Below are 20,891 nucleotides of genomic sequence, written 5' to 3' on the forward strand. Positions count from 1 at the left end.
TAATTTCAATCAGATGCGTTTGGTGAAAAGAAGGGTTGTCGGGGACTTGACAGGGACTAAACTTTTGACGAAGATAACTTCCAATTTTTAACCAAATTATACACCCTCACCCCCAGGCGCTGGTGGGAATTGTATATTATACGATATGGTTGTATCAGCCTTGTTATATGATCTTTGGACTATTTTGAATAAAATGACTCAAAATTTTTTATTCGATGTATCACCTCAGATCACTTTGATTCTTAAAAAGGGTACTAGAAATTCAGATTACCAATCTAATGAGTCCCCTCCAAGGTATGCACGATCACCCGTTCGATAAATGCTTTATGTGCCCCCGGGACATAACTTACAACCCTTGCCCTAACAAGCTATGGGAGCGGGAGTGTCTTCCTCAAAGACACAATTTCTGAACCATTCAATGAAAAAATTTGCTATCTTCAAATTTTGATTGGACGTTTTGGTGAAATGATGAGGGTAGGGGCGGGGGTCTGGTTGCTCTCAAATCTCTTTTGACTCTTAAAAAGGGCACTGTAACTTCTAATTTCAAATCGAATGAGCCCCATCTGAAGTTTTTATGACCACCCATTCTATAAAAAACCTTATATGCCCCCAAGGCATGAATTACAACCCTATCCCCAGGACACTGGGTGGATGTGTCAACCCTAGAGTCATTGTTGTATGTTCTTTGGACTATTTTGAGCAAAATTACTATCTCACAGTTTTAATTAGATTCGTTTGGTGAAGAGGGTTAATCGTGGGGATCTAGCTGCCCTCCATCACTTTTAACTCTTAAAAGAGAACTAGAACTTCCAATTTTCAACCAAATGAGCCTTCTTTAAAGTTTATACAATCATCCCTTCCATAAAAACCTTATATGCGCCCGAGGCATAGCTTACAACCCTTGCCCCTAGGTTCTGGTTTTTCTTTCGACCCCAAAAGCCTTGTTATATGATACTTAGAATATGTTGAATAAAATAGCTATCTCAAAATATCTATTAGATGCATTTCGGGACAATACACCGTGTGTGTAAGGGAGGGGAGGAACTACCCTCCAATCACTCTGACTCTTAAAAAGGGCTCTAGAGCTTCTGATTACCAATTTAATGAGCCCTTTCCTGACAACGTTTTTTATAAAAACCTTATATGCCCACCTGGGCATAACTTACAAGCCTTGCCATGAGGGCTGGAGGGGATTTTTCATCCTCAAAGGCATTATTTTTGGACCTTTCAACTAAGTTCAACAAAATGGCTATCTCAAAATTTTGATTGGAAGTGTTTTAGGAAATGATGGATGTGGGGGTAGGAGGGGGGGGGTTGCCCTCTGATCACTTTCGACCAATAAAAAAGTACTAGTCCTCTGAATTTCCAATCAAATGAGCAACTACGTTGAACAAAATGGCTATCTCAAAATTTTGATTAGACGTGTTTGGGGAAAGGTTGGGCGTGGGAGGGAGGTTAGTTGCCCTCCAATCACTTTCGACTATTAAAAAGGGCACTAGCCGTTTCAGTTTCCAATTGAATGAGCCCTTTTTGAAGTTTCTATGCTCCTTCGATATGAAGTGCCCTGGTCTATAACCTATGACTAGTAGATGAAATTCGACTTAGGAATGTTTCATCTTTAAGAGAAAGTGTGAAATATGCCCTTTTGTTTTAAACTCGGCAAAATGTAAAAAAAAGTTGAAACAGTGAATCAGGATTCAACAAAAACATTAAAATTTTGAAACAGTTCGAAGTTTAGATTATTTCTCATTCGTTGTGCTCTTAGACAGAAAGGCAAAGAGTTAAGCGAGTTGTTAGAATAATGATAATAATAATAAAACACCTTAAAAGCACTGAAGTCCTTTTGGTTGAATATCCCACCACCTGATTTCTGGCTTGGAATTTCAACTACTAGCTGTACGGGATATGGCCTTGCTGTTAAGAGTAACTGCCTGCAAAATTGCTCTTTAGGCGCAGCAGTTAGTGCATGCTAGCGCATTAATTGTTCATTAGCGCATTAGCGCATGCTACTCAATGCAAAAAAGAACAATATTTTACGATTTTAACATGTCTTCAGTTCAGTCATTGATTATAATTTTGGCTTGAAACTCTAAGAGGATATTAGCCGTAACAAGCATTTCAAATACACGCCAATTTTTTGCAAATATTAGCAAATGTAAGTGAAAAATCTCTTGTTTATTTGCTGAGAAATTCTGCTAATGACGAAGTGTGAGCACGGTTATGGGAGAGCCAATGGTGAAGTGCGGTACATCGGCGAACAAGAGTTTCTACAGATTGAGAAAACGATTCAATAACTTAATTTGTCTATATTACATAAATTCTATTTAACATTTGGATTGTTTGTTAATCACTTTGATATGATAAAGGTCCAAATCTTTTTCAGAGACGGCCGAAGGGGCATCTGACATCAAATCTCTACCTTCAGTAGTTTTTGGAAAGGCTATTACATCCCGTATCGACTTTGTATGAAGTAACAGTGATATATAGCGGTCTAAGCCTGAAAAAAATGAGACAATTTTCATCTTTTACTAGATATTTACAGGCTAAATAAAAAAAATGTACCAATGTTTCGTAGGGGTAGAATAAGCCGTTAAAAACTAAAACGGTGTACGTAAACTTACAGTTAGAAAACTGAGATGATTTTAATTTCCCTAGGATAGAATGTACACGATAAACTCTATGAGTTTAATATAGGGGTATATTCTACTACAGTATAATGGTCGTGAACCATGGCTATCACCTGCATAGATATAAATGCTAATTAAGCGTATTCTATCCAAACAAAAAAACGCATTGAGATTACTTAAATGCTTAAAATACACTATTACTTAAATTTGTGCTCTTGAACTTTTATACCAGCTTTTATGACCTTACAATTAGTTACGATCACGCTATAACTTAAAACAGCGTTTTTTCGCTGTTTTCAGTGACACAACTGCAATGGCGCGTAACTAATATGGCGCGTAACGACTTACGCGCGCGGGGGCTTTGGGGCGCGAAGCGCCCCCACCAACTAGGTGTTGGCGCGAAGCGCCACACCAACAGCTAGTGGAATATAAATTCAATTTGCCTACATTTTATTTCTATACATTGAAGAAGAAACCTAGTATTGTGATCAGTGGGAAAGGAAGGCCGTAGAAGGTAATAACAGAAATTTCCACCAAAATCCAAGCGTACTGAACCCCAAAATCAAATTCAAACCCAGTTATTTTTTCAAATACCTTGTAGTGCACAGCTTTATTTAGCATTTATATGTGAAAATTTCTTGTATGATTGAACTACAGTCCCAGTCAAGGCCGCATACAGGGAGAGGGAGGCGTTTTTGGGTTTGATTCCAGTAACATTTCGGTCAACCGAAATGTTTGTCAACTCGCAAAAAAGTAGCAAAACTGCGTAAAACCAAAGTTCTGATGTGTTTTGTATATTTTTTTGTCCCCTCCCCTTCTCGAACAAAATCCTGGATACGCACTTGGTCCCAGTTGTTTATGGGCGTTGCTTTATCTACTACGCTGTCGCAAGGTAATTATTTTATATGTTACACACCTGTATTAGCAGGAATAGTAAAGAACAAACTAGGTCGTCATCACTGCCCAGGCCACCCTTTAAGGAACTATAACTAATGTCGTATAATAGTTTCTACTTTTGATGTCATTTATGGTTGTAACCACCAATTATGACGCCATTAATCGTCTTGTATATGAAGAAGCAGTTTTGTTAAAAAAAGTGATTTTAGTTTAAATATTATGTTTTGATAGTTATAAAAGGCACTTGATATAGCAATATACTTTAACATGAGCTTTTAAACAGCTCTCTATGACGTTTCGTTGTCCCATTAGCAGTGAAGAAGGGAAAAAAGAGGACACAAGTGCTTCCCATGCAAAGATTTTGCTTGTTGTTCAAGCCAGAGGACTGCAAGTTTCATGATCAGAGTTTTCGGCCAAGATGATTCCAATAGTGTACTTTGTATTTCGATCTGATTTGGTTTCAAAATAATTAATTTTAGATTACTATTGCCTGGGGCTGAGGTTTGTCCTTTACTAGATTGCAGCTATCGATGTAACCCCCATCAGTCAAGCTCGCTTATGTGACCTCGAAATATGGACTTAAAAGTCTTGCCAAACGAGAAATATTTGAGGAAAGAACGAATTTCACTAGTTTGGTGGGTATACAATCACAACCAGAAGACGATGAACTATTGATAAGTCTACTTATCTCAACCATCAGAAACTGCTCCAGGACCATTAACTTCAAGCAAGTGAAGCAATGTGTTGTTAGTAATTTTTTCTACTCTACTTATTTTTGTAAAATATTAGAACTTTTTCTGAGACAACTGGCAGCAATTACCTAAATAAACCTATGTTAATGAATATTCAGTTTACCAATTGCAATACCACCATGTGGTGGACAACCAGAAGCCAGTGCATCTATAAGGTGGTGCAGTTGTGAGCTATCCTCTCCAATTAGTTTTAATACTTCTTCTTGAAGCATTGGGTCATGAATACGAATAGAACCTCCAGCTATTTCGTTTCCGTTCATTACTAGGTCATAGTGAAGACCTCGTACCTGAAATAATTCAAACAAAAATAAACAGTGACAATCAAACCCCACAAAACAAAGAAATCATACTGTATATCATCGGGGCTGCTGTCTCCACAGCCACCCGCTCTTTTTAACAGTTCATTAACATGAAAAATTTGATAAATTGTGTGGATTACTATAAATGAAGTAGGTTTTCTTCAACAGAAAAGTTCTGCACCTTCCTTAATATAAATATTAGCACATGAGCCAATTCAAAAGCCAAATCGGCCAAATCTGCTTGTTTTTGGCAACAGAGCGCTTAAAAGTCTACTTATTCAAGGAAAAAATAAATTCATTTAAGGGGCAAATATATGACTTCATACTTTGCTGAGTTGAATTGTTGTTTTTTCTATGATTATTTTCAATATATGAATAGCCTGTCTTCTTTCCAATGGTTTTGAGATTGTTTCTATAAAATAGTTTCTGTAATTAGGGGAGAGGAGGAGGTGGCCGTTTCAATAAGAAAGAACTGTAAATGTGAAGATTCCTCAATCCTTCTCGCATTTGAGCAGGTTTGTAAATAGAGTTTTAATAAGTTTTAAATTAATACGTCAAGAGCATCACACAGTTGTTTTTCTGTTGTTTAATTTTTGACTGTCAAATACAACCTATTAGAACTTCCTGCAGCGTATTCAACAAAGCTTTATTTTTCATTTCTGTTTTTCTTTGAAATTTTATTAGACGCAAGCCTTTTGAATTTCACCTTATTTCCCCTAAAGCATCGTTAGAGTAAGCTACAATGAACTATGATGAGGCCACGTAAACTACCATAATAAAACATGATAAGTATTATGGTAAATATCGCGCGAGACTTTTGCAGAACATTTTATTATCTTAAGGGTTCCGCAAGGATCAAAGGTTGGAATGCTACCTGGGGATTTAAGCTTCCGGGGAGTTAAGAAAAAGTTAAGGTTCTTCCGTAAAACTTGGCCAGAACTATAAATTTAATGTTTAAATGGGTGTGATATCAGCTTAGATTAAAATAAATATTTCTTAAATACTAATTAGCCTGAAAGCACCTCCGCTCTATATGTGGCTACCCAGGTCCATTCTTACCACTTCATAAAAGGATACTAGTGACTCAGATGAATTTTACTTGGAGTTACAGGAGCAAATAGACAGGGTACCAGGTAGAAATATGGTGTTTTTGCTAGGAGATTTTAATGCCCAGGTTGGTAGTAATAGGGATAGATGGTATCCTAGCCTAGGTAAATTTGGTGTAGGAAAAGAAAACAGTAATGGCTATAGGCTTTTGCAATTTTGTAGGTATAACAACCTAGTTATAGCCAATATGGTGTTTGGTCACAAAATGGCCCATAAGTTGACATGGTATTCACGTGATGGTAAGACAGCAAACCTTATTGATTACGTTACTGTAAACAGAAGACTAGCAGGATCAATACAAGATACTAGGGTGTATAGGAGTACTGTTATTGACGTTAAAAGTAAAGTTCACCATCTAGTAGTGTCTAAGGTTAATTTAAAGCTGAAATTTCGGAAGGGTAACTACCTCCCGGAAAGTTATGATGTTGGCAGACTCCAGGATGAAAATTTGAGAAAAAAACGTCCAGGAACAGTTGAACACTAAACTTGAGAGTTTAAAATTTGACAATGTGGAAGATGGATGGAATATTTTCCGAAAAACAATTTGTGAAGTTGCTGATTGTGTCTAAGACTGCAACTAGGAATATTAGTGAAAGAGCTTTAGGTTTAATAGAGAGTAGAAGGGGTTTGTATAAGAATTATCTGACTGATAGGTCGTATGAAAACAAAAGGAATGTAAAGAAAGTGGAGGAAGCATTAAAATATGGGCTAAGGAGATGTGGAGTGGAGGCCATGGATAAAATTGCTGAGGATCTAGAAGATGCGGCTAGACGGCATAATAGTAAAATATTATACTGGCATGTTAATAAATTGAAAGGGAGTAGCCAATCCGGACTAGTCCCAGTTAAAGATAGAAATGGGGCCACAATTAGTGATAAGGAAAAAGTTAAAGAAAGATGGGTGGAACATTTTGAGAATGTGCTAAACCGAGATACAGTTGCAGGAAAAGATATAGATGAAAATGAAAAAGTTTTTGATACCTTGGATGTGAAGGAAGATTTGTTTAGTGAGGAAGAATTAGCGACAGTACTAAAAGGATTAAAAAATAATAAGGCTCCAGGTGCTGATAGTATGATTAATGAGTTTCTTAAATATGGTGGCTCTGAGGTTAGGAATAAGCTACTGAAGATTATGAACATGATTTTCGAAAAAGGGGAAGTACCCAATGATTTTAAGGAAAACCTTAATTAAACCACTGTATAAGAAAAGTGACAAGAGTGCGTGTCGTAATTATCGAGGCATTAGTCTGGTCTCAGTAGCTAGCAAATTACTGAGTAATATGATACCTTTTAGACTGAGAGATGCTGTAAACAAAGTTTTAAGGGAAGAACAATGCGGTTTTAGAAAAGGTAGAGGATGTGTCAACCAAGTTTTCACTTTTAGGTTAATAATTGAGAAGTCCCTTAGTTGTCAAACACCTTTAGTCCTCAGTTTTATCGATTATGAGCAAGCTTTCGATTCTATTGATAGAAGAGCGTTAACAAAGGTCTTATCGTTATATGGTATATCAGAAAAATACATTACAGTGATCTGTGCTATGTACGAGAATAATACTGCTGCGGTTAAGGTAGGAAATGAGGTTAGCAACTGGTTTTGTATTAAATCAGGAGTTAAGCAGGGTTGTGTTCTATCCCCCTTTATATGGATCATTTGATGGACTTCGTCTTAAGGAGCACAGGAAAGGCAATTGGAGACCACGGAATCAAATGGGGAGGAAAAACGCTCCTGGACTTAGATTATGCTGATGATTTAAGCATATTAGATGAAAGTGTGAGCAAAATGAATGAATTTTTAGAGGTTTTGCGAGTTCAGGGTGCTAAAATAGGCTTGACAATTAATGTTAAGAAGACTAAGTCACTAAGGCTAGGAATAAGTGAAGATGAACAGGTGACATTAGGTAACGAAAAGATTGATCAGGTTGGGAGCTTCGGTTACCTTGGTAGTATTATTAGTAAAGATGGTGGGAGCAGTGAAGATGTTAAAAGTAGAATAGCAAAGGCTCAGGGTGTTTTTTACACAGTTAAAAAAAGTTTGGAAGAATAGAAAGATAAGTCTGCAAACCAAGATTAGAATATTAGAAGCTATAGTGATGACAGTGGTCAAATATGGCTCTGAAGCATGGGCGCTCCGAAAAGCAGATGAAAATTTACTAGATGTTTTCCAGAGAAATTGCCTACGGATTGTTCTGGGTACCCGGCTGACTGACCATATTTCAAACAGTAGGTTGTACGAAAAACACAGTTAAAAAAAGTTTGGAAGAATAGAAAGATAAGTCTGCAAACCAAGATTAGAATATTGGAAGCTATAGTGATGACAGTGGTCAAATATGGCTCTGAAACATGGGCGCTCCGAAAAGCAGATGAAAATTTACTAGATGTTTTCCAGAGAAATTGCCTACGGATTGTTCTGGGTACCCGGCTGACTTACCGTATTTCAAACAGTAGGTTGTACGAAAAATGTGGTTCAATCTCGCTTTCTATGGCTATAATGAAAGGAAGGTTGAGATGGCTAGGCCACGTTCTACGGATGAAGGATGACAGATTACCGAAGATTATCCTTTTTGGCCAACCGCCTGGGGCTACACAGAAAGCAGGTCGTCCTTGTCTGGGTTGGGAGGATGTCATAAATAAAGATTTAAAGGAAATGGGAACTTCCTGGGAGGGTGTAAAGAGGGAGGCTTTAAATAGATTAGGTTGGAGGAGGAGCGTGCGTAGCTGTGTTGGCCTCAGGTGGCTTGGTGCTGCAGTGAGTTATTAGAAGTAGTAGTAGTAATAGTAGTAGCTCCTATCACTGGACCTCGTATTGCCAAGTAGAGCACCAATCCACTGTTCTACCATAGGGTAAGGATAGACAAGATGACGCTTTAATTTATATACATATACAGGATATAGCAGAATTTAATAAACCTATGGTGTATTGATTATTTTTCACATGAGTGTTCAAATTAAAAGAAGACAAGCAATTTATCTGTAAATTGGGTTCCACGTTACCCCAAAGTTATTACTGCAGCTTCGTTGTCTAAACAAAGTCTGCCTTCGAATAGCTTTCTAACGTTACAGAACGGCCATTAATTATTCGTAAAGCCTTGCAATAAGGCGATAAGTGTAATACTTTTCCACCATTTTAGGATGAACTAACAAATAAATATTTAATGATAAATAAATAAAAAAAAAGAAAGGACATATCAATGCTACCCACGCAAAAAAGTGATTTTCTACGTTGTTCAAGCTAGGAATCTGTAAGTTTCCTGAATGGGGTTTCGGCTACGGAGATTCCAATGGCGTGTTTTATTGTTTCCATTTTTCGTGGTTCCAGGCTATTGTCGGAAACTTCATTAAATTCGTTTTCAAACTAACATTTTACTATTTAGATTAATTTACACAATAGGTACCATCCCTGAATCAGCTTTCAATGGCGATTTTTTCTCACTTGCCAATTTTTTTTAAGACACGTTTTTTTTTTTTTTGTTACTTTGAGCCGTGGTTCGTCCTTTACTAGGTTGCAACCATGGTTTGGCTTCTTGGACGTAGCCAGTATCTTTGGGATCAAGTGAGCATAAATATGGAGGTATTCACTGTAAGGAGCAGAGAGTTCAGATCATTTTTCACTGTTTATTTTCTTGCCATAAGAAATTCTGAAAGAGCATAAATTTTTTGTTATTCAAACGTTCAAAACTGTGCTAGAAGTCTGCAAAACAATCCTGTTTATAAAATTAAATTGTTTTATAATATGCCAGTCCAATGAAACACATATCTATATATATATATATCGTTTCAATTAATAATGAATACAAAATGTCGAGAGGTGAAACAAAGAGAAGAATAAAAATTGCCAATGAAAAAGCAAGAAGCATAATACGAGGCAAACCGAGACAGAAAGTAGAGAAGCTACCCATTGTTGGTTCCATTGTGGCCGGCGTGTTTGTGGTACTTGTTATATGGAATGAAATTTTATCTGCGATTTCGTGATAAAAATTATAAACAAATTTCTATAAAAGGATGTAATCAAGCTAACGTTTTTCAGGTCATCTTGAATCGGCGGAGCAAGTGGTTGCAAAACATCTATTGAAAATTTAAGAGTAAATCTCAAAAATGAGTTATATCATGCTGTTCTCAAAATATTGTATCAGTGAAGGTGGAATTCTTTTAAAGAAGGACTATAGTCTTATGGCTATCAAGAATTACTTTTTCTACTATAACCCACGTATAAAATTGTCTCTTCTTCCCTATGAGTCGAGTAATCCCACGTGAACTAACCGCGTAACATATTCTGAATATTACAAACTATATCTATTCAGATAAGAGTAAATCAGTAATTCTGGTAGCGACAATTTCAGTTTTCTCCTGCTATTCAGTTTATCATATTCGACAATTTCAGTCAATAGTCCCACTCTAGGGTTGTTTAAATATAATACAATTAGGTTTCTTCAGTTTTTCTTACAATAGGCGGTTCCTAAGTCTTGTTCCCTTGTAATCTTGGTTTTACACTCTGATTTGAAAAACGATTATGAAACTGATAAGCTGCACAAGTTTCCGGATGAGGAAATGTTAAATCGATACAACATTTATTTTTTACTATGAAAATAATTGACTACGTCTGAAACTTCATACGACGTCACACAATATGAGCCTGAAGCTGGTTTTAGGCGTTCCTCCCGAAAAACCCTTGCAGATAATTCCCTCCTCCCCCTGCAAAAAATTATCCCATATGAAAAATTATGCAGTACAGAAAAATGTCCTAAGGAGTAACGAAATGACCAGATGAATGGAATTTAACAAGCCCTTTTAGTAACAAAATTGAAAAAAACGGAATTAAACAGTTCGCCACACTTCCTGAGCCAAAATGCAAACAAAACAAGCCAGATCAGTTGGGTCAATAGGACTATGGGAAAGGGCCATAAGAGTTCAATGTATTATTATTGTTTTTTTTGTTTGTTTTTTTACCAGGGGCACTTCAAATGGAAGGAGTGGTAGCATGAACTTTGAAGGGGGCCCATTCAATTGGAAACCAAAAGTTCTAGTACCCTTTTTAAGAGTAATTTTGTTCAAGAGAATCCATAGAACTCTGCCTCTGGGGTTAACACCCCCCCCCCCCACACACAAAGACCCCGGGTCAAGGGCTGTAAATCATGCAAGTTGGCCATTGTTAACACATAAAGTTTTTATGAAAGAGCTCGTCGTATAACCTTTGGAGGAGTATCTTTCGATTGGAAATCGAAAGTTCTAGTGCCTTTTTGTAAGAGCCATAAGGGATTGTAGGGCAACCAGCCCCCCTGACATATTTATTTGAACTTTCGATTCTGGTGAGCCAAATGGCTATCTCAAAGTTTTATTTAGATGTTTTGGGGAGGAAAGTAGGATAGAGGCTAGTTACCTTTCAATCTGTTTAGTCGCTTAAAAGGGGACTTGAGCTTTAAAGTTTTGTTCGAATAACTATGCCTCTGGGATTGAACCCCCCCACAGCCCCCAGAGCTGTCGTTTTTTTTTGCCTTTTTTAAGAGTCAAAAGTGATTGGAATGCAACCAGTCCCCATGACATATTTATTGCACCTTTCAACTATGACGAATCAAACGGGCTTCTCAAAATTCCATTTAATTGTCTTTGGGAGAATAGGGGCATGGGAAAGAGGGCTTGTTGTCCTCCAATATGTTTAGTAATTTTTATTCGAATGAGTCTTCTCTTGGTCTTCTAGGACGTTGGTTCGATACGATCATCCCTGGAAAAAAAATAACAAACAGGACACATCCATGATCTTTCTTTGACAAAAATACGAAATTTAATTTTTCTTAGATGAGACCTTGAAACCTCAACAGTAGGGTTCTCTGATAGTTTTGTACTTAGGGAGAAGGGCAGATGCCTCAAAAGATGTATTTAATGCAAAACATCCTTCCTATTATAGAGCCTTCCTAGAATTACAGAATTGGTTCTAAGGAAGGCGTGTGTAGGTAAAAACTGATATATAATCCTTCTTGACTTCCGAGAATATTTCTGGTCAACGCCGTTAAGGCTACGCTCATTTGGGGTAACATTGAACCCCAAAATGAGCAGAATTTATTCCATATAGGAAAGGGATGCCTTCTCCTAATCCCAAACCTCCTCCTTGTGGTCTTAGAAACTTCAGAGGATGCTCGTTCGATCGAAAATTGGAAGTCTGAGTCCCTTTTTTAAAGTTGAAAGTGATTGGACACCACTAAGTCCTTGTCTTAGAACCATTTTTATGTCAGGTCGTTTTGTTACCCCTTAGGACGTATTTCCGAAACTTATTTTTTGTTTTCTTTGTGGTTGCTCCATTTTGTGTCCCCCCCCCCAGAAGCTATCCAGAATAATTTCCATTGACATTGGGACAATTGCTTTGGAAAACCATGTATCTTTTTGTAGTTGGCTTAAATAATTGTTGGTTATTTTTCATGGCTTAAATAATTCATACAATTAAAGGATAAAATGGTTACCTCCTACCCAAAAGACTAGTGCGATGCGCGGTAATTTTGATGAAACTTTTGTTCTACATAATTTATTCTTTAGTATCACAGACTTTAATATCACAACATCAATGAGCTATAAAAGCCTAAATAGGCTATAATGAATAGGCTAAATGCAAATAATAAATAGGCTAAATGAGCTATAGAAGCCTAAAGCCTAAATAATCATGAAAAACCGGTTTTCATCCTTTTCCAAACCATTTACCTTGAATCACTTATGATTCCGACAAGAATTTAAAGTGACTTTCGCGGCAGCTTTTACAGCGCCGAAATGGATGTGTTTAAAAGTTTCCAGCCAATTATCTATTATTCCGAGGTTGACCCCTTGTTTTTGCTTAAGCTGCTGGACAATCTTTTAAACAGTATTTTTGTGGCAACCTCCTTCGAAATGTTCCAGACCTTTAACCATTATCAAAGTATCTCGACCTTATGTGTCTTCTCATGCCTAAGAAATTTTCTTGCGTTTCGCCGATGCTGCCGTCCGTACTTACCCCCCGGACAAATTTACTTTCTCCTTGTCGATTTTCTTCCGTTCGACCTCACTTCCCTCGTACTTAAGAAAAAATCCTTATTTTTACTTCAATAAAATTTGCAACAGAGAGAGAACGTTTATCCCACACATAGTTGATGCGTTAGTGGATCTCTCCCCCTTCCATCATTTTCTTATCATTACCCATTGTGTAATGTTTATCTTCCAAATTTAGACATTCTTCATATAGTCTTTTATTTTTACTAGATCTTGTTTTTTTTTTTTGTTTGTCACAAGTCTAAATTGTCAGTGTTTGTATTTGGTTTAATTCCTTTGAAAATTCTGCGAGTTTTAACTATCACCACCTCCATCTTCTTGGAGCTGCTCTAGCCACAATAGCAGCACAATCCATTTTCTACAGTTATCACAGTCAGGCACTTACATATAATTTTTTTCGAGGGGGGGGACAATAGAAGAACACAATTTATTTGATCATTTTAATGAAGTTGCAGAGAAATTTGGTAAAATCTGGGATTTCGGAAGGTGCCCCTCCCCCTTACCGGTTACGTCCTTGATCAGAGTTGATCACTGTTGCTGTTCATATTGGGAAACTGTTGAAGCTACTTCGACTGGGCGTTCATCTTTACTTAATTTGCACGGAATTGTCCTTTTCAGCTATTTGTTGGTAAATACTCCCACTGACGATGCGTTTTCAGGTCCAATGTATGATTCGCATGCCCTTGGTCCCACACGAAGGAGCATCAAATACTACAATCATTTTGGTGTTATGCAATGTAACATCCCTTTGGTTTCTTAACTTCAAACTTAAACTTTTTCTCATGCTGGCCAATGGTCTGCGCAATGCAAGTACTGATCTCCTGATTCTCTGCCTTCGAACAGGTATTGCAACGTGGTATTGCCCTTTGGTATTGCAACACTATTTTCATATTGTAACACACCTATTCTACCTTAACAAATGCACTTTTTGTGTTTGAATGTTTTGAACATTATTATCAGACGAAACCAGACGCTTGATTCATGTGTGGCAGACCTTCAGGCTAACTATCTATTGATTAGAGCCCCAAAGTATCCCAAAGTCAAATTCTGGCTAAAAAATGGGGCACATGAAGTGAATGGGTTAAAATCATTACGCCATTGCATTTAAGCTTTTAATTACCTTTTTTAGTGGTAATGTTGGGATTCGAATAGCCTAAATCCATTATGTTAGATTGTTTCAACAGAATTTCAGGTTTCCAGTATGAATAGTTAGACAAATTATTTTTCATGCCATAGATAGACAAACTTACTTGCCACCAGCGATAAAAGACTCAATTAGTTTTGCTCAAAACGAAATAAACGAAAGAGGACTTACGTTTTCTGGATTCTCCCGAAGAAGATCCACGTCATGAGGATGGGGAGCAGTAAATGGATGATGGTTCGACTCCAGTTTTCCTTCATCATTTACTGAAAACAATGGAAAATCTAGGACCCAATGAAAATTATACCCAGAGCTACGTATATTCTTTCCTTTCGTTTCGAGGTGGTCGGCAAATTCTAAGCGAACTTTCCCCAGATACTTCAACTAAAAGAAAAACTTTTTATAGGCACCCTAGCAGCATAACATCATTATGAACAAATAGAAATGACCAACTCGTGATCCTTCCCTTCTTTGTATCTTGACTGAGCCTATGGATGTTGTCTCTTGAGTGAGTCTACGCATTTAAATCTGCAAGCGGACAATCAGCTAAGAAAGAAAACGACACAAATTTTAAATATTCGGATGAAACGTCGTCGAATGGGCACAGAAAAAAGTTTTTACACACATAATTGAAAAATATTTGCTTCAAGAAGCCTAAACGACATTAACTTGGCAAAAAATTGTTAGAAACGAGGTTCTTGAAACTGTCTCAACTTAGGCCGTTTCTAAAGAATCCAAGTCTAAGTCGAAGACATAAGCTAAAACTCAACTTATTTTTTAATTAAAATGTCTAATTTTACAGAAACTCCGCAATTTCTATATGGGTTGTGGAAACAAGACCATATCCAGGATTTTTGTTCGGAGGGGGAATTTACAAAAAAATCTTCAAAACGCATAAAATTTTTTTTATATGCATCTTGTTACCTTTTTACGAGTCAGGGAAAAACTTCGGGGGTGAGGTGGTGTTCAAACCAGGTGACCCCCTCCCTCTACATACAGACTTGAACAAAAGAAAGATAAAGAACAGATAGCATTCCGTTCCGTGAAGAACAGCCTGAATTTCCTATTACGAAAATAAAATATGTCCCAGATAAAACAATATTTAACTTAGGTGTCCAAAAAAACTGTCAAGGACTTCACGTTGATTATTCATCACTATTATTTCTGCTTACGGTTGCTTGAGAAAAAAAAACAAAAAACAAAAAACAGAGAAATAAGGTAAACAATTTTTTTTAACTTCGAAGTGTTTTACCACCACAAATTGAAACGATAAATTTTTATTTCGGGAAAAAACTTATATTTTCATTTCACGTTTGTATAAACGCAAGTTGTTTTAAGAAAGCAAGTAATTTTTTTTTACCAGTTTTAGTGAAATTTTATCATTATTTGCGCCCCCCTCTCTCTCTCTTAGACTTTTACCGGGTATGAGATCTTATTTTGCTGGCATTTATTTCTTGTCTATCTCTGTTAAAGAATCGGATTTCTTTTACTCTTATGCCTTTTATCATCACTCTTAATTTTGGGTATGCGCGTCTATAATCTATACAAAAAAGGCAGTAAAAACAAAGCACGATTTTGCTTGTAGAAAAACAAAAACTTCCCATTGCGCTACAAAGATATCTCCCTTAAAGGGAATAAATTTGCGTACAAATTATGTTCATGGTTCAAACGGTAAAGCCTAGGTGCCCTCTAATTTTTTGGTCACTTAAAAAAGGCACTAGAACTTTTAATTCCCGTTAGAATGAGCCCTATTGCAACATTCTAGGACCATTGGGTTGATATGATCACCCTTGGGAAAAAGAAAAAAAACAAAACAAAAAAACAAATAAACACGCACACGTGATCGATCTTCTGGCAAAAAATACGAATATCCACATTTTTGTAGATAGGAGCTTGAAACTTCTACAGTGGGGTTCTCTGATACGCTGAATAAGATGGTGTGATTTTCGTTAAGATTTTATGACTTTTAGGGGTGTTTTCCCCTATTTTCTAAAATAAGGCAAATTTTCTCAGGCTGGTAACTTCGGATGGGTAAGACTAAACTTGATGATTCTTATATATTTAAAATCAGCATAAAAATGCAATTCTTTTGATGTAACTATCGGTATCAAAATTCCATCTTTTAAAGATTCGGTTACTATTGAGCCGGGTCACTCCTTACTACAGTTCGTTACCACGAACTGTTTGATAAATTTGCGTACAAATTATGTTCATGGTTCAAGCAGTAAATCAAAGTCAAATGATGTCTAAGCTCCCTGTTAAGACCCATCTTAATTGATGTAGTGGTTCGTGTTAACTGGCAAATACCCTTCATTTTTGGGCAAAACGTAAATAAAAGTTAATATAAAAAGGTAAAAAAGGCAATTAAGTTCATTGCTATTAGCGCTAGAACATACTGCTATTGCCACTAAAGCTTAACATCGTTCCATCTTTCTAGTATATCTTGGTTTTGAATAAATACTCAACACTGTGTATAGCGATACTTTATACTTTAATTACGTTTATAAAAATTTGACTTCCTTGAATATTCTTTTTAACATTTCTCCAAATGACTTATACATTGTTATTGATGTGCGCGTGAGGTTCAGAGTATAAATTTACTAATAATCATTCATCATTCTAAGTGACTCATCAATATAAGAGGTCCGAAATAACACACAAAATTTCAATAGGGGCTAAAAAAAGCGTCATTTTATTAATCAACGGATTTTCAAATAAGGCTGACTGCAACGAGGATCGTGAACAGATAATAATACCATCTTCAGCGACTTAGCCTGAAAAAAAAAGACCCAGCAGCACCCCACACCTTTTACTGCAGCCTCTGGTATTTTCATTAAAAAATCAAAAGTTTAAAGAAAATTGAACAGCTTAGATTATTCATCTGTACTCTTACAAGATGAAAGCTGAAATTTCGAAGCAAGTAATAACACATCGAAATTATTTTGGTTTCAAGAATTGTTTCAACTCAACACCCGGTCTGCACAAAGTAGGCCTAGTGCAAACTGGGAAAATCTTGGCTGGTTAAGTAGGCTAGCTGACTTTAAATTGTTGCTACTAACAGAATTTACAGTTTTTTTTCCTTCCACTACGATTTAAAGTCACCGAAAAGACAGGTTCGCAGCAGTAGAGATTAATTAACTACAAAGTGTCTGAAACTTTGATATAGAGTATGCTCCCAAACTCTTGTGTGGTAAAATTGTAGAAAAGGGGCATTTCATTGTCTGCTCAGTGTCAGCATTCAATTATTGATCCCAGTTTCAAAAGACAAAGAGAAAAACACCAAAAGCTATATGGTATTGGTTATTTTCTATTTATTTATATTTTCTTATATTAGTGCCAATTTTTAAATACTCTTTGGTTACCTCTTTAAGGACTCAGCACGAGAAACCATAAATTACCAGCCAAAGACTTGATAAATATCCTTAGAGACTATAAGATGCTGCAAAAGGGATTGGACCGATCAACTTAGTTTTAGAAGGTGGGGATATAAACCTGTTGGCCAAACAATATTACGCGACAGCTTGAAATTATCATAGTTGACTTTCTTTGAAATTCAAATTCACCTAACGTATGTCACCTAATGTCACCTAACGTATGCCACCTTAATGTCACCAAACGTAATGTGACTTTAATGTCACCTAACCTGTTATCAAAAAACGGAATATTGTGTGCTTCAGAAATCTCGGAAGTCTTTATTGAGATCAATAAATGTGATTAATGTGATTAGCATTAATAAAATTAATTAAAAACAATTAATATGATAACTTACTGAAGCACAGCCGACAAAGAAAAACTAAAAAAGTTTACTAATTTTCTATGAAAGTGATGTACAACAAGTTAGCCTACTTGCCTAAAAATTAAATTTCTTTTAAAATAAAAGTAAGAGCCATAATATTTCTATTTTCACTTTTATCAGCAACTTTGAAACTAGATAACTCTGAAATTAATAACGAGAACAAGTAGGCTACATGTTGATGGCACTATACTTTACAACATTGCCTTTACAAAAATCTGAGAGCACTTCGAGCAGCCTTCTGCCAAAAACTAAGTACCTACAAAAAATTAATTTTTGAGTCAAGAATAGAGCTCCCCTAATCTGGATAAGGCGGTTCTAATGACGGAGTCAGAATTTTTCAATCTATTATATTGCTGAGATGTGATCTAGTATCTACAGGGTTAACAACATGCTTTAAGGGTTTTTCAGGGCCAAAAGCTAGTAACCGATTGACAAAAGACAGGAAGAAAACGACATTTAGAAAGCTTACTGAAATTTTGTACCTTCATCCGTTTCCCTGTTCAAAAAAAAAATGCAAATACTAGATTTCGGTAGAGGACAGCCAAGTTCACAAACTAAACTTTGCATAATGCAAATTATGCAAAAGAAGTACTGAAAATTTGAATGTACCATAACAGCAGCAACAATTATAAAAGGAAAAAATTGTATTACCACATTCTTTAATTTGAAGAGAAGAAGCGCTGAGAAAATAAATTATTCATATCTAAGTGTTTAATGATCACCTCCTTTAGTGAACACAAGCATCAGTTCATCGTCCATTCAATATCTCATAAAAAAAGGATGTCTCTGAAGAATCCTTACTTATTGTGCAGGCTTTTGATTCCCAAGACCAACTTTATATTAGTATTATAAGTAATTAATAGGAATATTGCTTTAAAAATGACCATCAGAAAATTTATAGTGCCAGAAATATTGACTACAAAAACTATCTATTTCTTTTATAGCATGAAAACGCAACACCAAATGACATACAGATTGTCTCTGGCATAATTTCAGTTTGGTGATGAGATCAAGCAAAAACGAAAAAACTATATTTGTGTTGTTGAAATTCTCCAGAAAAAATTATCTATTTGTTTTACAAGTAAGTCATGAAATAAACGTAAAAATATTTTTATTATACCTAAGCAAACTAAAATGAGTAAATAAGTCCATTAACTTACTACATCAGTTCGATTTCCAGCTGCAATAAATACTACGTCGTTTTCTTCAAGCTTTAAAATGCTTTTAAGTTCATCTTTCAATTTTTCATTTAGCTTCATATTTGTGATCCATTTCCCCTTTTTGTCAATCTTTACCTCTGAGTTCTTCTTCACTCTACACCCCTCTGCCAGAGTTTTCATCTTGTTTTTCACTGCTGCTGTGTAATATTCCTGGAATTATGAAAACCACATTGTGATAGTTTTCATATAATTGAGAACTATAATCACCCAACTGAGACCAAACTAAAGCAATTAACAACATTATTTAAAACTTAAAACAAAGGAAATTGAAATACTAACTGAATTTCACTGCAGAATTTAATCTATTTGCAGAATTTTTATTAGCTATACAAATTTACCTTTAGCCTGCTTTTCCGTCTTTGTATATAATTTTTTAAAACAAATTCATTGTTTTCCGCTTCTTCGTGAATATCACTATCATTTTCAATTACAGAATGAACTTTGTGAAAACATGATGATATGAACAAATACAAACACACATGGCCAAACTTAGAAAGGGAAGGGACTAGAGTTGTTTTTTTTAGAAAGGGCTCTGGAATCCCCCCAAAAAATTTCTAACCCCAAATGTCTCCTGAGAATTCTCTCAGACTAGACTTGGGATATATATTGTATATATATATATATATATATATATATACTAGCTGTTGGGGTGGCGCTTCGCGCCACCCCCAACACCTAGTTGGTGGGGTGGTTATATATATATATAACGTATGGTTATATATATATGTAATATATATATATATATATTATATATATATATATTATATATATATATATATATAACGAATATATATATTCGTTATATATATATAACGAATGGGACTAGTATATATATATATATATATATATATATATATATATATATATATATATATATAATATATATATATATATATATATATATATATAAATAATTATATAATTTCTAAGTAAATAAAATAAGTCATAAATAAAGCGATTTCTTCAAATCGTCGGGAAGAAACTAAACGATATACTTTAAGTGTGTTTTCAGATTTCTCAAAATATTGTAAAATTAAGAACTGACCGACAAAGCTTTTTAGGCCTAACTGTTCCATAGATGATTTAATACAAGAATCGTGATTATTTTCTCTTTTTCGGACTATTATGGAAATCTGTTTTTATATTCTGTGGGCATATTTCTTTGGCAGAACCTCTAAATTGCGTATGAATCCTATACTCTACATGATGGAAAATTAACCTTACCGAAGAGTCACGAAAGACAACGGCTGAGACGCAAGAGCTTGGCGACAAAGTACTATTTTCTGGAAAACTCACATCCTTCAAAATGCCTGTCACTTCTTGTATCTGAAAATGGATTAAATTCTAAAATTGTTACTAGAACTACAACTCTTTAACAACGTTGAGCTAACTGATGTCAACATACTCGGGTATATTCCTCCAACATTTCAATCGGGAATGGACTTATACTGATAGTAAGTCATGCGGATTTTAGACTCGAGATAAAATCGAAGATAAGATCGAGATATATCTCATAAGATATAGTAAATTTCTCTGTTACATTTTCTCATATCTTTAGCACTTCGCTAATCATTTCCTTTTGGGTAACAAATATAGCAATACTACCACCTTAAGAGATTTACCTGTTTTCCGAACAACATGGGACTTTTTTCTGACAGAAATGGTTAAAAATGATCAGCCAACCCTACATTGCTAGTAAATGTATATTTATGCTGCATAACACTATCTACAGCAAGTAACTCAACAATACGAATCTAGCTTTAAAAACCTCAAAGTATTGTCTCCTTTTTGTTTGAGCTTTAGTGTTTACTTCTCTGACTTTATGAGGAAATTGACATAAAATTATGTATTTTAAATTATAAAACAAAAGGTTGTTAAGACAGCAAAAATAAATCACTAAAAGTCTAAATTGCAAGTAATTTCCAGCACAAAAAAAAAAGTAGTTTAAAAAATAAATTTATTTTTAGCTGCATTGAACTCCAACGTCTAGGTTGATTAAGTGATCTACAATAGAGAAAGAGAGAGAGATAGAGAGAGATAGAGAGAGA

General features: G+C 35.5%; 1 protein-coding gene across 2 annotated transcripts in view; it reads right to left on the reverse strand.

The window, feature by feature from the left end:
* Window positions 1–2,286: 2,286 nt before the first annotated feature.
* LOC136037136 (aspartate--tRNA ligase, mitochondrial-like) overlaps window positions 2,287–20,891 on the reverse strand; it is a 52,751-nt gene continuing 34,146 nt past the window's right edge. For both annotated transcript variants that reach the window (XM_065719631.1, XM_065719632.1), the window contains 5 exons: window positions 20,068–20,169; window positions 18,784–18,993; window positions 14,002–14,211; window positions 4,380–4,563; window positions 2,287–2,497 (listed from right to left, as the gene is read on the reverse strand). In XM_065719631.1, coding sequence (XP_065575703.1) covers window positions 2,325–2,497; window positions 4,380–4,563; window positions 14,002–14,211; window positions 18,784–18,993; window positions 20,068–20,169 — 879 coding nt within the window. In that variant the 3' untranslated portion in view covers window positions 2,287–2,324. The remainder of the gene's footprint in view (window positions 2,498–4,379; window positions 4,564–14,001; window positions 14,212–18,783; window positions 18,994–20,067; window positions 20,170–20,891) is intronic.

This window comes from Artemia franciscana, chromosome 16, assembly GCF_032884065.1.
Source record: "Artemia franciscana chromosome 16, ASM3288406v1, whole genome shotgun sequence".
NCBI classification, from domain to species: Eukaryota; Metazoa; Arthropoda; class Branchiopoda; order Anostraca; family Artemiidae; genus Artemia; species Artemia franciscana.